At 40.5% G+C, this 19049-nt stretch overlaps 1 protein-coding gene across 1 annotated transcript in view; it reads left to right on the top strand.

Moving 5' to 3' along the window:
- The window catches only part of Kcnma1 (potassium channel, calcium activated large conductance subfamily M alpha, member 1), a 697588-nt gene that overhangs the window by 451368 nt on the left and 227171 nt on the right, over positions 1 to 19049 (top strand). Inside the window, exon 6 of the mRNA XM_013025679.1 lies at positions 14861 to 14936. Within this exon, the coding sequence (XP_012881133.1) occupies positions 14861 to 14936 (76 nt within the window). The remainder of the gene's footprint in view (positions 1 to 14860; positions 14937 to 19049) is intronic.

The following is a 19049-nucleotide window of genomic DNA, read 5'->3' as shown; positions in this document are numbered from 1 at the left end:
TAACCTAGTGTCCAATAGCCTTCTACTTTCTCCTCTCCTCTCCTCTCCTCTCCTCTCCTCTCTTCTCCTTTCTTCTCTCTTCTCCTCTCTTCTCCTCTCCTCTCCTCCCCTCCCTTCCCCTTCTCTCCTTTCCACTTTTCTCTCTTCTCCTCTTCCCTTTTTGTACAAGAACCATGTCTTGACCACAGGACCTTGAGCTCTTGCTTGACTGTTTTTCACTAAAGGCTGGCACTTTACCACTCAAGCCACAGTTCTACTTATGGCTTTTTTTTTGGTAGTTAATTGGAGATAAGAAACTCCATCTTTTCTGCTGGTGCTGGCTTTGGACCTCTATCCTTAGACCTTAGCCTCCTGAGTAGCTAGGATTATAGGTGTGAGCGAGGTTTGAACTACTGGCGCCAGGTTCCGGCTGCTTTCTGAAAAGCTGTAGTGGGGTCCACTGGGCTGCAGGGTGGCAAGCAAGCTGGAAACTAAGCCTGGGGCTAATGGGTAAGGGCAATTTGGACCGTGATTCTAGCCATGGAGAGGAAACAGTAAGCTGCCTTGCCTGCAGTGAAGAGTAAAGTTAACAAGACTGTTTCCTTTAAAAAATAAAACAAACATATTTCCCTACTTTCGGGATCCTCTGTTTATACAGAAGACCCTGGGATCAGGAGCTTCATCCTTGAGTCTTTGCTATCTAGAGCCAAGTGGCTAGCATAGAGCAGGAACTCAGTACCCATTTGTGGGACCAGTCAATGAATAGATCAACCAGCACCTCAGTGAACAGGTAACAGGCTCAGTCTAAACATTAACTGATGCTTGGTATCCATCAGAACAGGGACCAGGACTGGGAGTAATCAGGATACACAGTAGCCTGAACAATTATCCATGGAAAAGACAGCAAAAAGGCCAGGTGAGGCAGATCTGTTAATAGAACAGGCTGTGAGTGGAAGAATGTAAGCCCATGGGCTTTGGAGAGTGGGAAAGATAGGTGTCTCTGCTCCAGCAGAAAGGAGAGGGTCAGAGTTGCCAGGTGCTGGGCTCAGAAACAAACCCCCGCTAGGCTGTAAGGTAGGTCTAGAAAGATGTGCAGATCATCCCAAGGGAGCCTCCACCCTGATAATGGGGTCCTTGCTTTAATCCTCAGGCTGCAAGACCAGATGACAGTGACCTTGTCAGACACCACAAAAATAATTACTCTTCAGGATTTGTTGGGGGGTGGTTGGGTTGAGGTCCTGCAGGGATCAGAAAGGACAGAGGATAATTGAGCCTTTCAGCTTTTGGGATTTAAAGATTAAGAGTGAAAGGGAAAGGAAAACAGCAGATTGGAAAGCCCAGACAGGCTTTCCAGCATGGGCCAGGACGTGTTCACACTTGCTCTTCCTCTCTTCTCTTTGGAGTCTTTTATGTTGGGGGAATGAGGAACCTGAAGAGTGAATGATTTATCGTTTATCTGCATATCCCTTTATGTTAGGCAGTGAGGCAATTCCCTGTAGATCTATAAACAGGAGCCTTAACCTGTCCAGTTGGTTATTATTGAAATTCCCTTGCTCTAGCTTTTAGACAAGGTTCACCTGGTATTCAGGCCCTAGGTACCAAGACTGACTTCCTGGAGGAGGGCACAGGCTGGGGTTGTCACCTGGACCCAGTGGCCTCAGGTGACTGACTCCAGAATGCAAGCACAGGACTCAGATTCCCGACTTGCCACTGACTTTAGAACCACACAGAATCGTTAAGTAAAAATGTTAATGCAAACCTTACAGAAAATTTTACAAAGCAGAATGGAGTTTTAAAAATAAAAAATATTCCCGCAGGAAGAAAGCTACCACTGTTGTCACTTTTTGTAAGTTTTAATTTTTCATATACCTGTAGGTTTTATGGTTTTATCCTTGGTAGCATGTACTTTATATTTACCTTTTATTTTTTTTGTTTCCCCTTTCTTTCATCCCTCCCTCCCTCCCCACTTCCTCTCCCTGCCTTTCTTCCTCCCTTTACTTTCAGTACCCAGGGTGTGAACTCAGGATTTTGAATTTGTTATGCCGATTCTCTACTACTTGAACCATAATTCCCCCCCCTTCCTAATTCAGGATCATTTTTTATTTTATCTTGGGAAAACCTCAATTATGATCTTCTTCTCATGCCTCTCTCATAGCTAGGATGACAAGTTTGAACCACTGTGCCAGTTTTGTTGTTGAGACAGGGTTCTCCATAACTTTTCAGTTAAGCTGCTCTTAAACTTCCAATCTGCACCTCTAAAGTAAATAGGATTACAGGTGTGAGTCACTGTGCCTGGCTAAAGGTTTCCAGCTTTCTATTTCAATCTGGGAGCAGGGGTGGATATAAAGGACATACAACATAAAATTTACTATCTTAATCATTTTAAATGTACAATTCATCAAGACTAGTATGTTTACATCATTTCAAGAATGTATCCAACTTTCAAACCTGGACTTTTATCCTCAGATAAACAATTCCTGTTTTTACCTTCCCCCAGTTCCTGGTAATCCTCATTATAATTTCTTTTTTTGATGGTACTGGGGTTTGAATGCAAGGCAATATGCTTGCTATGCTGGTTCTCTACCACTTGAGAAACACTTCAATTCCTGAGATTTGTTGAATTTTCTTGAGCTAGGATCTTGAGAACTTTTCTGCCCACGCTGGTCTTGAACCACGATACTTCTACTCTCTATTTCCAAGCAGTTGGGAATTACAGGTGTGAGCTACTGGTACCTGGCCACTATTGCATTTTTTTTCTCCTATTTAAAATTTTATCATAAGCATTTTCTTGATTCAATTCTTCAACATAAAGAAGTTGACCTATAGTTAAGGAAATCTGCTTTTAGGTTTTAAAGCTGTTACTTTCTTTCTTTTGCAGTGAAGGTCTTGGTTCCTGTAGCATGTTCCTGTATTTTGATCTATTTTCTTAGGCTACACGAAATGGGATTCGTTTGATTCATAATGCTGAATTACTTTTTGAAAAAAATTTAAATCAATTTATAATTCCACTGTCAAATTATAAGGCTTCTCATTACACAGTCCTAAGGCAAAACTCAAATATATTGCTAATTATGTGTAATAAATAAAATGCTCACTGTGTTATACTGAATTTACAAGTATTTTATTTTTTAACTTTCAAGACATTTTCACGCTATACTCTGGTTTAATATTTCTATTGGATTTATATTTCTTCTGTGGAGTGGAAAATTTGCATCCTTGGACCTTCCTTACACTAGCTACCTCCCCAGCAGCTGTTCTAACTCTAGAAATACAAGATTAACCCTTTCAGATTCCATGTGAGTGAGAATGCAGTGTGGCTTATCTCACTGAATGATAGCCTCAGGTTCATCTATGTTTTTCCAAATGGCAGGATTTTCTCCTTTTTTTATATATTGGCATACCATTATGTGTGGATGTATGTATACACATATGTATATATGTATATATATATACCACATGTTCAGAAGCCCACTCATCCACGGATAGATACACGGATTGATTCCATTAGATTGAATGATACTTCAGTAAGTATGGGTGCAAGTTGTCTCTTTCACATACAAGTTTTAGTTCTTCATGGCTACAGATGCAGTAATAGGATTGCTGGTTTGGGTGGTACATTGATCTTTCACTTTTGGAGGAACGCCACTACTGTTTTTATTATATTCATTTACACACAAAGGTTTCCTTTATTCTGCATCCTTATCCCTGTTTTTTTTTTGTTTGATCTTTTGATATGGCCATTCTAACTGGTAAAAGGTGATATCTCTGTGTGGTTTTTAAACTTTCTAAATTTTATTCTGAGGTAAAGTCCCACTGTGTCACTCAGGCTAGCCTCCAACTTTACATCTTCTTGCCTCTGCTTCCAGAGTGCTGGGATAACAGGTAGATACCTCCAGGCCTGGCTTTCTCATTGTGATTTTATTTTATAATTTTTCATAGTTAGTGCTCCTCCATTTTATATCATCACTCTGTCTTTTTACATTTCTGTTAGTGTTTGTCTGATATGAAATTTCCAACTTTATATTTTTAACTTCCCTGGATTTTCAAGGTGACTTTAATAAGCAGCCCAGAGCTAGAATTTGTTATTGTTGCTTTTTCATACTTTACAGGTCTCTGTCTTTTCATAGAATGAATTTAACCCATTTAATTTTATTGTGTTTATGAATATATTTGAGCTTTTGTCCTTCTTTTGATTTATTTATAATTAATATGCTCTGAGGGACTTTTCCTTTTAGTTAGATTGATTCATTTCCTATGTTCTTTTATTTCATCTTGATCAAACATTCTTTTTGTCCCCTCCTCCTAAGATTTGGAATTATTAGTTTCAAAATATATTCTTAAGTTCTAGGCATATGAACTTCTTAAACAAGCACTCTTCTTTAGGTGAAAACACTGGGATTTGAACTCAGGGCCTCCTGCTTGTTTGGCAGATTCTACCACTTGAGCCACACCTCTAGCTCCTTTTTTTATTTTTATTTATTTATTTTTTTTGTCGGTCGTGGGGCTTGAACTCTGGGCCTGGGCGCTGTCCCTCAGCTCTTCAGCTCAAGGCGAGCACTCTACCACTTGAGCTACAGCGCCACTTCCGGTTTTTCTGGTGGTTTATTGGAGATAGGAGTCTCAGTCTCTCCTGCCCGGGCTGGCTTTGAACCGCGATCCTCAGATCTCAGCTTCCTGAGTAGCTAGGATTACAGGCGTGAGCCACCAGCGCCCGGCTTATTTGTTGTTTTTTAAGTGAGGGACTCACTTTATGCCTAGGCCAGCCTGGGATATGATCTTCTTATTTGAGGTTTCCTGGGTCAGTGGGGCTGATAAGCACACACCACTATATCCAGGGATTATGTTTCCTCTTCTAACTAGGAAGGATGGTATATACCACTGTACCCAGCCACTAAGTGAGATGGAGTCTGAAAACTTTTTATGATCAGGCTAGCTTTGAAATATGATACCTTGATCTCTGTCTCTCAAATATCAAGTATGACAGACTTGTAGAAATTCTCCCAGCTACAAACATTATGCTCAGATTTTCCATACACACACTTAAAACTAAGTTTATGTTATAACAGGTAAGGAATAGCATTCTCCCTTGAAACAAGATGAGAATTTTAGCACATCTTTCTTTCTTCTGCTGCCTCTCCATGCTTCCATCTCCCAGGTGGACCTTGAGATTATAATTTTAGATTATTGCTATTGTTTGTCATTTATAAAACAATCATTTAACAAATAAGCCATTCAGATACTTCGTCTTTTCCAGTATCTTTTTATTTATTTATTTATTTTGTGCTGGTCCTGGAGCTTGAACTCAGGGCCTTAATGCTGTCTTTGAGCTCTTTTGCTCAAGGCTGGTGTTCTACTACTTGATCCACAGCTCCACTTCTGGCCTTTTGCTGGTTAATTGGAGAAAAGTGTCTCACAGACTTTCCTGCTTGGGCTAGCTTTGAACCATGATTCTCTGATCTCAGACTTTTAAGTAGCTAGGATTAAATATGCTAGCCACCAGTGCTCCAGCTTTATTTTTTTTTCTGTGTCATACTTTTTTGGCTGTTTTCTTTCCAGATAACTGTGCATATGTACATACTCCATTCCAATTAATTCTCATGAGAACAATGAGGAGATCTGTCTTTAGTTTTCCTGCATGCATTGTAACCTAGATATTTGTGACAAGATTTTGTTTCACATTGCTACAAAGGGATCTTTTTTCTCCTCCTGTAGGTTATGAAATTTCACTATTATATGCTTGTATTTTTTGAAATGTAATATCTTGGAGATACAATCTGCTGGACATTCTATGGGCCTTTGAAATCTGAGGACAGAAGTCCATTTATTTTGTCTAGGAAATGACATTCTAATATTACTTGGCTGTTTCCTGCTCTTGATTTCCTGTTTCTCCTGACAATTCAGTAGCATGGATTTTGAACATCCTCTGTCTTCCATGACTTTCAACTTGCCTTTCCAACTTTCCACCCTGTTTGAATCCAGCCTTGGAGGTTACTGGCAATGTCTGTCCTTGCTAGCTCTGTCTATTCTGCTGGCCTTTCGAAGTTTTAAAATGGAACGTTTTAACTTATAAGATGTCGTGTCTCTTTCTACGTTTTGAGTTGTCATATCTTCTCACATCATTTTATGTTTTTCAATTCAACTTTTTCTTTAAAACCATTTTCCTAACTTGCTTTGTTATAGCTAAACTAATCCTTAATTGTGAGTTTGCTAGAAGATAAGCCTTTCTGCAAGTAAAGCTTGCCTTTCTTGCAATACTAGCAGATTTGGTTTTGTGCTCACCAGGGAGCTGAGGATTTTTTTGTTGGCCTGTATATGAGAATGTCTCTGTTTATGGCTGCTTGTCTGGGGAGCTCATGTCTTGTCCAAAGCTGGGTCCATGTCTGTAGAGACGATGTGCTCATTTCCACATTTGCTAGGGCACTCTCGAGTTTGCACTGTTCTACTACCTACATCGCCCTCTCTGCTTGCCCCAGCCTTCTCTTTACACCTCTGCTCTACTGGTTGTTCCCATTCTGCACTCTTGGCACTCACATCCCAAATCAGCCCTTTTCTTCCTGTTTCGGGCTATTTCCTTCTTCACTGTGGTCTCTCTGCTTCACCTCCTCAACCTCCTTCTGTGGAATTCTTCTTCCATATTTGCTGACAGAATCATTGGTTATATTCTCCTGTAATGAAAACACTTATGTACAGTTGTCCTATAGTATCTACAAGGCATAGATTCTAGGTCGCCTATCAAATGGTACAGTATCTTCATATCCCCTACATACATTCTCTTAGATACTTTAACTCATAACTAGTATAATCTAAATGCTATGTAATTAGCTGTAGGACTATGTTGTTTAGAAAAATAATGCAGGCCGGGCACTGGTGGCTCACGCCTACAATCCTAGCTACTCAGGAGGCTGAGATCTGAGGATCACGGTTCAAAGCCAGCCTGAGCAGGAAAGACTGTGAGACTCTTATCTCTAATAAACCATTCAGAAAACCAGAAGTGGTGCTGTGGCTCAAGTGGTAGAGCACTAGCCTTGAGCTAAAGAGCTGAGAGACAGCACCCAGGCCCAGAGTTCAAACCCTACGACTGACAAAAAAAAAAAAAAGAAAGAAAAAGAATGCAAAAAAGATAGTATCCAGTTCAGTATAAATACAGTTACTGTTTGTTTTTTTTTTCTGGGTGTTCTCAATCCCAGGGTAGTTGACTTTGAGGATAGGTATTCTGTGGATGTAGTATATTTTCCTATTGTATACTCATATAAAGATCGTGTTTTCAGTTTTGTTAAATTAATTTTCAGCACAATATATAGTTTCGTTGTCAGTTTTATGGTTGACGTTGAACTCAGGGCCTCATCCTTGTTAGGCAGGTACTCTACCACTTGGGCAGCAACTCTCAGCCCTTATTCTTCAGATTGGGTCTTGTGTTTGTTTGTTTGTTTACCCCCACAGTCTGACCTGGACATCTGTCCTCCTATTTATACCTCTCTTATAGCTGGGATGACAGACACACAGCACCATAACTAGCTTATTGGTTGAGGATGGGTCTTGCTAACTTTCTTTCCCAGGCTGACTGTGAGCCACAATTTTTCTTACCTCTACCTCTTGACTAGCTGGAGTTACAGGTGTGAACTATGATGCCTACCTATAATACAAACTTTTCACCTATGATATGTTCTTACATTCTTTATGTGGAATAGTCTTCCATTCTTCTTTGTGAGAATTTACTACCCCTCTACCACTTTAGGGTTATATTAATGACATCTAGAGATAAACCACTGTGTTCAATCTTCCATGTTTACCCAATCTTCCATATTTTAATGAATTGTATAAGTGGTATGTTCTTCAAAATTAGGTAGCTAGCAGTGTGACATGTGGATCAATTATTGGTTTTAAGTTACTCAGTGAGTACTCATGAACAGGAAAAATTGCAATGAAAGGGCAAAATAAAGCTTGAATCTTTTGACATGTTATTAACCAAAATAAACAAATATATCAATTTAGAGTAATAAAGTAATAGTTAAGAGAATAAAAAGTAGTCCAAAACTAGAAAATAGAACTAGAAAATAGTCTAAAACTATCTCTGATTTTAGCGGTATGATAATGTTTTATTTAGGTGTGCTGAGGGTCAGCTTTTGGCACCAAATTTATGTTCATTTTTGTTTCAAATCTAGGGTGATGTCCCTGAACTTTTTTGTTCAAAGTTAGTGCTCTACAAGTTGATCCTCAATTCTACGTATGGTGTTTCGGTGGTTAATTGGTGAAAAGAGTCTCACAGACTTTTCTGCATAGCCTGGCTTTGCACCATGATCCTCAGATTTCAGCCTTCTAAGTAGCTAGGATTATAGGTATGAGACATGGTCATCTGGCTAATGGATTTTTGTTTTTTTACAAAGTAAGATCAGTTCGATCTATCTCTCTTAAAGAAATTGGAATCATAATAAAATATAAATGTTTTTAAATTTCAATAAATGTGAACAGGCTTCAAGGAAAGCTATGACTACAGTTTTCAATTCATGTTTCTGCTTATGTTTCAATTTGTGGTTTTCTGCTTTTGTATGTATCAAGTTTCAAAATTTATATGACAGTAAGAGTCATTGCTCTTACTCAGGTTTACAGTTTTATTAACAAATAATTACATGTAACCTACTTTTTATTGGATCATCCAGATGTAAACACTACTTTCCCCTCCAAATTTTCCACTGAATGCATTATAAGAAACTTCTTATTATACTATTGATTCCTTTTAATTTATCAGCTAGGTGGTATGTTCTTTAAAATTAACTATGGCAGTGTGCTAAGAGGCTCAGTTATTGGTTTTAAGTTATTCAGTTACTCATGAACAACGAGAATCACTTTGAAAGGAAAAAAATAAAGCTTAATCTTTTGATATGCTATTAGTAATAAATAAATAAAGAATTTTAAATTAAAAGTTAAGAGAACAGAAAATAGTCCAAATCAGAGTTCCCAAAATATGGCTATCCAGCAACCATATTTGTTAAACCAGTTTTTTGAAGTACTATGTACTTCAGCTTTCAAGGCAGGTGCTATATCATCTGAGTCACACCCTCCAATCCCTTTTGGTGTTGGTTATTTTCAAGGTAGGGACTTACTTTATTCTCAGGCTGGGCTGGACTTCCATCCTCCTCCTCAGATTTCCTGCATCACTCAGAATGACATAGACATAGACATGACATAGACCTGCTGCTTCACCCTTCTGTGGGATAAGAGATAAGTACCACCAGGCCCAACTGTTGATAGAGATGGAGTCTTGCTAACTTTTATGCTTGGGCTATCCTTGAACAAGGATCCCCTAATCTCTACCTCCCAAGTTTTTAGGATTACAAGCTTGGGTCAATGTATTGTAGGGGAACTCAGTCAGAGGAACAAAAGAAGCCACATGTTGAGAGGTAGAATTGGGAGTCTTTATTGGAGAGCAGATGGTGGTAGGTGGATTTCTGTCACAAAGACCTGAAGCCCCTCAAATACATTTAACACTATTAGAAAACTGAGCCATAACAGTAATCAAACAAAGAAAGAGCAGAAAATCAATGCCAATAAACCAGATCAACTCCAATGGAGAGCTGCAGTGGGACAGAGTGGAGGAGAGCCAGGAGACATGAGTCAGGAGAATCAAGGCATGGCATGTCAGGTTCAGGAGATAGGGTCTTAGGAAAATTGAGTCTTGGAAGCTGAAGGCACAGGAATGACAGGTCCAGTAACCTATTGTCCAAGTCCCTACCCCTGCATCTAGGAATTTAGGTATACCCATTACCTGGGGGGTGAAACGTCCCTGCCTCTATCATGATGACAAGATGGCGCCAGTTCCCTATCATCCACCACGGCCAAGATGACGCCAGTTAGACCCACTATCCTTATTTCAATTGTACCTGGGAAGATTGGGATTTTTTTTAATGATTCCAGTGCACAAGTTATCCCCTGAGTAATTAAAGCAGGATACCTAGGGCTAGGAGGCGGTATCCATGCAGTTAAAAAATACCCAGCTGGCTGCCGCTGTAGTAGTCATGTCTGGAAATCACAGACCTGCAGCCTTGCTTTCTCCAAGTGCAGTTGGTGGCCCCAGTTACAACTTACTGCTTGTTCCAGGTGCAGAGTGGCCCACCCTATCTGAGACCCTCTCAGACAGAACCCGGATGCTTACAGAGCTCAGGAATTCTGTGTACACTGGGCTAGTAGCTGCCAAGGCAGATGTAGACCATTAGTTTCCCTTGGCCTGTTAATACAAAGAAACTTTCACTGGAATTAGGCACACCTGTTTGTTTGCATGCCCTTTAAGCAAACTGAGTCCTTGCAATAGAACCTAAAATATTTACGATCCGTCCACTTGGAAAAATAGTTTGCAATGCTCCTCCACTTTGGTGTCCACCGAGTTTTGAGGCTCTCTCTTCCTGGCTGGATGCCAGATCCATAAGTCAGTGGATGGGATAGGGGTTGAGACCCACATGTCAACAGTTCTGGAAGGTTCACAGAAGGCTTAAATGTACCTAATATACAGTGGCAGTTTAGCAACACTGCCCTATGACTAGGAAGGAAAAATGCAGATGCAATAAAAGAAATCAGAATGGTGGGAATAGTCTTTTGAGTTATTAAAAATAAAGAAGAAGAAATAAGCCACGATCCAGTGGCTCACACCTGTATGCTAACTACTTAGGAGGCTGAGATCTGAGGATTGGATTTACAGCCAGCAGGGGTCTTCATATCTCCAGTTAACCAAAAGAAAACCAAAAGTAGAGCTGTGGCTCAAGTTGTTAGAGCACTGGCCGTGAGTGTGAAAAAGCCAAGTGAGAGCACAAGGCCCTAAGTTCAAGCCCCAATACCAGCACAAGTAAGAATGAAAAACAATGGTGAAATGACTGATACATTTGAATATGTGATAACTTTTAGAATTGGGGGGGAGGAACTTAAGCAAAATTGTAGACTTACAAAGAAGGGAAAAATAAACCCGTAAGTAATATTGAAAGATGAATGATAAACTTTGGGGAATAATATATACTATATAATACTCTTATAAAAGCACTTGAATATACTACTAAGAATAAAATGAACTTGCAGGCAAATTGGTTAGTGCTATTATAAAGCTCTTTAAAGAAAGTAAAGTGAGTCATGATTATATGAAAAAATACCTAACTTCATTTGTTAACATAAAGAAATAAAAACAAAAATAAAAAACAATGAGTTTTTCTTGGGTGGGGGTATTATGTTTGGGCTTTTGCTTAACTCCTTTTCCCCCTCAGCTTTCCCTCCTTCCCTCCCTTCCTGCCTCCTCTCATATTTCTTCCTTTCCTCTCTTCTTCCCTTTCTGTCTCCCTCCCTCCTTCTCTCACTCTCAGCCTCCTTCCTTCTGTTCCTTCTCATCCTCCCTTCCTCCCTCCCTTTCTTCTATTCTCCTCCCTTCCTCTGCCCCTTTGTCACAGTACTCAGTGAAGTGAGGAATGTGTGTGCCCCCCCCCAGCAATTCAACTTACATGCTAATTAAAAAGGCAGATTGCTCAGACATTTTGACAAGATGCATCATAAACCTTAAGAATGTTGTGCTAAGGCCAAATGCCAGAGGTTCACACCTGTTATCCTAGCTACTCAAGAGGCTGAGATTTGAGGTTTGTGTTTCAAAGCTAGCCCAGGCAGGAAAGTCAGTGAGACTCTTATCTCCAACTGACTTCCAAAAATCTAGAAGTGGAGCTATAGCTCAAGTGGTAGAGCACTAGCCTTGAGCCAAAAAGTTTGGGGACAGTGCCCAGGCCCTGAATCCAAGCCCCAGGGTTGGATGGTGTTCATACAGCACAGCTATGCTATAGTGCAAATCTGCAATGCTCATTAATGGCTCATGTCTTAACTTCCAACCTTTAAATTCATTTTAAACTCTTTAATTTATCTCACAGAAACAAGCAACCACCTTCTTGGTAGGAGATAACCTGGTGGACTGGAGGCTTCAGTAGAAACTGTCAAAAATACTCTTCCCGGCCCATGATCCCTAGATCCCCATTCTGATTCAGTGAATCTTTTCAAACTCCTTGTAAAAAAAATTCTTTTGCACAAACTGAGAAACACTACATTTGTTAGAAGTTGGAACTTTCAAAAATAAAAATTATTGTTGTTGTTTTATCCTGAATGACCACTTGACTAGATACAGAAGTCTCGGGACAGACTGAAAATTAAATATCGTCCCAATTATTCTTTGTGTCAATCAGGTTCCCAATGCTGTGACAAAATAAACAAGTGGTAAATAAATACCTATGTGACCTGGGATACATGATGTACATGGAGGAAGTTTGTATTTGGGCTCAAGTTTCAGAACATTTGGTTTACGGTTACTTGGGCCTGTGGCAGGACTGAGTAGCATGGTGGGCAATGTGTAGTCCAGCAAAGCTGTTCACCATGGTGGTAGGGAAGCACAAAAGAAAGCATGGGAGATGGGTGCCAGGGGCTCATGCCTTTAATATTAGTCACTCAAGAAGCTGAGATCTAAGGATTGCAGTTCAAAGCTAGCCTAAGCAGGAAACTCTGTGAGACTCTTCTATCCAATAAACTACTAAAAAAAAAAAAAAAGCTGGAAGTGACATTGTTCCTCAAGTAATAGAGCACTTGCCTTGAGCAAAAGAAGCTCAGGGATAGTGTCCAGGCCCAGAGTTCAAGCCTAGGACTAGAAAAGAGAAAAGTGGGGAGGAGATCTCAGCACCCCTGTAAGGACACACCCCCAATGATCTAACTTTCTCCCACTAGGCCCCACCTCTTAAAGTTTCCAGCACCTTTCACAGGTTAGAGACTATACACTTCACCACATGAATCTTGGGGAATATTTAAGATCTAGATCATAACATTATTTAACATTTAAGCTACATGAACTGCCTTACTGGTAAATATTGTACTATAATGTTTTCTGGAATAATCTTGTGTTCAGGAAGGCATATTCTTTTCAGATGAGAAATTATCCTTTGAAGTCGTTGACATTTTTCTCCCTCTTCCTTTATTTATCAGCTCCTCATCCTTAAGTTTCAAGTTGAGTCTGCCTTATTTCCAAAATAGTTCCACTGTGGACCACTTAAAAGACTTGTTCAAGTAGAAGGAAAGGAACTTTATCCTGGAGTTCCTGGTGAATTCCTAGTACTTCTTCCCATCATTCTTTAACTTTACTCTTTACTAGTTGAAAGTTGACCAAAACTAGCACTATCTTAGCCTTAGTCTCTAAGACCATATTTCATTTTATCTTTTAATCTAGAGTCATTTTTTCATATCTGGAATATTCTTTGCTATTCTGTCTGGTCACTGCTTATGATGTAGGCATTGTCTGTACTTCCCTTTGAAATGCATTTTATTCAAAGGTTGGATCTCTGTTCCATTTCTGTCTTTTTTTTTCTTTAAAGTTACCTCACTTTTTCCCCTCCTTTTCCTTACTTTCTCTGTTTTATGAGATTTCCTCAACTCAGTTTTGTACCCTGTTCAAGCTGGGCTTGGGCAGTGTTAAATTGGTTTTTCATCTGTTTTTCTTTTTCTGTGACTATTATTTTAGCCTATGGCTCCTTTGTTTCATCAGTATCCACTCTCATCTGTGTATTTTCTGGTTTAATTAAAGTTACATACTATTTAGCATAGAAGGCAAATGTTTTCTGGAATCATCTTGTGCCCAAGAAAACATACTCTTTTTCAGATGAGAAATCATACTTTTAAGTCACTTACATTTTCTCCCTCTCTCGTTATCCCCAAGCTTCAAGTTGGGTCTTCTTTATTTCCAAAATAGTTCCACTGTGGACCAATTAGAAGACTCCTTGTTCAAGCAGAAGGGAAGGAATTTCATCCTACGGTCCCTGTGAACTCTTAGTGCTTCTTCCCATCATGCATTACATTCCCCATCATGCACTGCATGGGGTGAAGCTGTCTGTCTAGCAACCTAGTTCCATATCTGGCACCTGAGGAGGGGGAACATTTTATGAAATGCTTCTGGAAACATCAAAATTGCCTTGGGGGTGGGTGTAATATTCAATGTGCCTTGATGCTAAGTAGTCAGCAATTTGGACATACACATTCTCCCATGTGATATGCAAGGTGTTAGGCCCACAGTGGACCTCAAAGGTTTTGGAGTCATGACTTTGACTGCAATAAAAATTGTTTACTCTTGGCTATGCAAACAATAATACTTTGTACTTTACAAAGTTCCCTAATTGTGCTTGCCTTTTCTGACTCTGTATCTGTCTGTTTGTCTGTCTGTCTGTCTCTCTCTGTCTCTTTGTCTTTCTCTCTTTCCCACCTAAAGCTACAAATGCTTTCATGCAAGAGAGGATTAAATGGATTTAAAAGTACAAATCTTCATCCTTACATTAGTAAAAATGTTATTATTTAAGTTGTGGGATCTTACCTCTCTCTCTCTCTTTTCTTTTGGAGGAAAATACAAACTTACAGAAAAACTAGGTAATGTTATGGTCCTTATTCCTCATTTTAGAGGGCTGAAAATAAAGATGAAAAAATTCCAAGCAAAGACGTGGGTGATCCGATTTAGTCGTAATCTGCTTTTAGCACAAGGGTTACATTGAGCAGTCACAATTCCCAGTATTCTTCAGAGATAATATCCTGTCAGACCTCCAGGTGACTCAGAAACAGTGCTCAAATCACAGCTCACCAAAGGAGAAGGAAGCCATTAACCTGAGCCCTCCTCGGGCCTTTCTCCTGTAAGTGCCTCCAAACAGACTCCCTTTGATGAGAAAGCCAGTTTACTTGCCAAAATTAAAGCAGTCAAGGACCAGCATGAAGGAATGTGTCCCAGGTACCAGGCTGTTTGTCTTCTGCACGGACTCCTTACCCCTCCCACCCGAATGGCAGACCGTGGACATGAAAACCACACATCGCAAATAATGCAGCTCTGTCTCATTTCTCTTTTCAGGTTTGAGATTTTTACGAGCGCTCAGACTGATACAGTTTTCAGAAATTTTGCAGTTTCTGAATATCCTAAAAACCAGGTAAGATGTTCTTTCTCCAACTTTGCCCCATCCCAGCCCCCAGTGCAACCTGCCAAACAAATGTCAGATGCATTTAATTTCAACCTGATATTGTTAGAGTCCTGCCAGTCACAGAAAGAAAGGCCTATAGGGAGATAGAGAAGGACCAGACTAGGGCTTGTGTTGTCTTTTGCAAAGACAAGGAGGGAGCTAACTGGATGGGCAGGTGGGGAAACAGGGTGGTTTGGGTTGTGGGGGGGACCCATGGCTGATATCTTGGTGCTGAATGGAGTTGATCAGGGATGAGGCTCAGTGCCCCTTCCACGGTAGATGAGGGATAGTTTTGCTCATTGATCAGAAAGCCCTGGCTGCCAAGTCCTAAATTGCAACTTTATTACACCACTAAATAAGAAATTGAACTTGGTCATAAAGGCAAGAAAAGCAATGCTCTTTGAAAGGCAATCACAAACCTCCTACGACAAACAGAAAATCATTTCATTTCTAAGTACATTTTAGATGTTCACTTTATATCTAGAGAACCCTTGGGGCTTGCTGGGTGAATTGCCTTCTGGGGAAACCCTCAAAACCTCCAGCCAAATGCAGCGTGACTGCTTGTGTTAACTCTGTTATGATGTAGAGAACACAAACAGAACCAGGAGCAAAACTCTCCAGGGGAAACCCTCTGATGACCTGCCTTTCGCACAGCTGGTCTGAGACCAGGGCTGTGTTGATAAATACACTAATAAAAGGCGTTAGACGTACTCTAATGGAGAATAAGTACAGGGCATAAATTTCTCTTCTAGGAAATTGCACTTTAAGGAGCTTGCTGCTAATGTTCCATTTCCTCTTTTTTTTTTTTTTTTGGTTGGCCTTAGTGTGTTTGATAAATGACTGGAAAACAGGACACCTTTGTATTTAGTGATATATAATTAATGAAACTGCATTTTGAGGTCTGGATTCTGCATAATTTTCTTGGTTACAAAGGCTGGGGGAGTTGACTTTGTGAGTCTGACATAGTCCAACAAATTCCACCAACTTTTGACACTCTTCTTTTGTGTGTTCATCCTTTTATTTATTTTTGTTACTGTCATTGCTTTACTGCCTTTGAGTAGTTGTACAAAGGGGTTTCAGTTCAACAGGTCAATTTCTGAGTACAATGCATCTTGATCAATGTTACCCCTTCCACCATTGTCCCACATCTCTTCCAGCCCTAAACATCCCTCCATTTTCCTGGTCCCATTTTTCACATCTGTACATGGAATGTTATAAATGCAATCCAGATTATTTACCAACTATTTACCCATTTAAATGTGAGATAAACCTTACTTTCTATAGGTTGCATTCAAAGGAAAAAGTGCCACAGAAGGCTTCTGTCACCTTCTGTTTCATTGTCTATAGTAAGAATGACTGGATCTCTGTTTATTTGCACATAATATTACTTTTAGTGCACATTGTTTTCCTTCATATCTTGATTTTCTTCACTTTTGGCTCTCCTGTAGACTCATTATATTCTTGAAATATCAATGACCAACAAAGCCAACACCTCCAATACTTATCTATATCACAATTACTCTATTAGTGTGGGTATGCGTGTGAGTGTGCCCAAGTAGGCCTTGAAGTCAGGCACCTGCAATTTGGCTTAGATTTTTCACTCAAGGCTGACACTCCACCACTTGAATCGCTTCTGCCATTTTTCTGATTAATGGGAGATAAGAGTTTCATGGACTTTTCTTCCTAGGCTAACTTTGAACCATGATCCTCCAATCTCAGCCTCCTAAGTAGCTAGGATGATAGGTGTGAGCCATCAGTACATGACTTATATTGTATTTTTTAAGATAGAATTGGTAAGTACCCATAGCAAGTATGGGGTCTTGTCCCAGGAGACCTTTCTTTCCTAGTGGGGTGTTGTTACAATGAAACTATCTACACTTTCTCAGGTTTCACACTTACTCGCTGACAGGAGCATTTTAAGAGAGGTCCACTGGCTCTGCTGTAAGGAATAAGGTGAAGGAAAAGAAAGAGCTGTGGTCCCACCCTCCTGTGCTTTGGAATCAAGAACAATAATCTAGTTCTGAGTTTCTGGTAGGGACTCACCCATTTTCCACTGTATGGCGAAGATTCCTTTCATTGCTTTGGATGCAGGAAGAAGCTCAGGCTTCCCTGGAGGACAGTTCCCCTGGAACTATGCTCCTAAGGTGCTTCATTATCCAATGTAGACGGCAGAAAGGGGAAGCAGCCATCTGGGGAAAGAGAAGATAATGCTCTGAGAAACAGCAGACCAAGGAGAGAGTCATAGGGTGACAGCTGGTTGGCTCTCTCCCATCCTGACCCTCAACAGCTTTTTCCCCAGACCTCTGCTTCCCACTAAAGTAACTTCTGTCAGCTGGTGTGTCTCACTACTGCTGTCCCCCAGTTTGGCATGAATCTCAGGAGCCTGAAGTCAGTGCTGAGATGGGTGTGTGGTAAGGAAAGACTGAGCCAGGCTGCCTTCTTGTGTAGTGGGTACAAAGGTAGCCATGTGCCCAGTCACGGGGCACCATCAAGGAACAGCACTGAGCCAGGGTGGGCATGAGTTGTGAGTTCAGACAAGGATCTTTGCAGGAAGATGTCAGGGGTAAATCTTATAGAAAACTAGGGGTCTGTCATTCAGGAGTGGGGGGGGGTTGAGGGAGTTCTAAGAAGCCTAGGACAACTCTCAGAAGCCGTCTCTCCCCAGGTGCCTGACTAGTCCTGCTCTTTCCTTCTGCCACCCCCCAAGCAGAGATCCCAGAAGTCCTCTGCAGAGTAATAAAATCTGGGCTCTTAGGGGTTCAACTGTGGAGGGATGGATTTTCTTTGACTCCTTTGTTTTCTGCTACTTGCGTGGTAATCTTCTGTGCATGTAAGAGATCAGGAAGATTTTGTCTGGCTTTCTCCAATGGCAAATCCCTGCCAATCTGCGGCATTTGGTGGGGCTGGAGACTCTTCAAGTGTGGTGCAAGAGAATGATTTGAAGTTGGAGTTTCACATTCTGTCCTTCAGCTGCCTGGTTCGGTTGAGAGCTGGACACATCAGGCCAGAGAGTTGCATGGGGAGGGTAAGTGGTGAAGATTCAGGACAGTAGGATGAGAGCTGGAGTGAACAGGAAGATGCTAGCAAGTCTTACTTATGTGACCAGCATCAGGGCAAGTCATCATCAAATTGCAAGCCAACAAGAGCCTAGAATCTTCTATATCCTGCTGTTGCTTGTTGAAGGGAGACTGGAAGACTTCAGGTCTTTGTCTGAGCTTTGGGAAGTTCCTCAGTTACCCTACAGACTGGTGAACTAGCTTAGAGGTACTGGATCACTTAGTCACAGTCAGAGTCACATAGGCAGCTCTGGTCCTGGGCTGAAACCCTGTGTCTTGCTGCATGTTGATATAGATGAGTGGCATATGGCTTAGCTAGCTATACACATACACACACACACATATAAACACATACATAATAAAAAAGAAAATTACTTTATTGTTTTTAGTAATTATTACAGTAAAACATTTCAACAATATGGGAAAGTATAAATTTTGAAGTAAAATCATCCTCATATTGCACAATTTTGAGGTAACCATTGGTATCTCCCATGTGTCCTTTATGGTGCATAGCATGTATATGTGCCGTTCCTTACCCGTATTAGTCAATACATTTGAGAAAGGTGTTTAGACATTACAATTTTATTACCTCTATGACATTAGAAATAGCTTCAGCCAGGCAGTGATGGCTCAGGCCTGTAAGCCTAGGTACTCAGGAGACTGAGAACTGAGGATCACAGGTTAAAGAGAACTGGTAGGAGAGTTTGTGAGACTGTTATCTCCATGATCCTCAGATCTCAGCCTCCTGAGTATCTAGCCAGCAAAGAGATGGAAGTGGTGCTGTGGCTCAAGTGGTATGGACACCAGCTCCCAGGCTCTGAGTTCAAGCCATAATGCCAGCACCAAAAAAAAAAAATTAACAGGATAAGGAGAGGTCAAATCATGGAGGCTCTTAGATTCATGGATTTTACTGAGAGCAAGATGGGATTGAAGCAATTTAATCAAGAGAGGAAATGTAATGAAGCTTACATTCTAGAATGAGTCACTATTCTATTGTTTATAGAGAAAGTAGGTTTAAAGCGTGTAA

Source organism: Dipodomys ordii, unplaced genomic scaffold (assembly GCF_000151885.1).
Source record: "Dipodomys ordii isolate 6190 unplaced genomic scaffold, Dord_2.0 Scaffold86, whole genome shotgun sequence".
In the NCBI taxonomy this organism is placed as follows: Eukaryota; Metazoa; Chordata; class Mammalia; order Rodentia; family Heteromyidae; genus Dipodomys; species Dipodomys ordii.
Note: the sequence above shows the minus strand (reverse complement) of the source record. Positions and strands in the feature narration are given on the sequence as shown.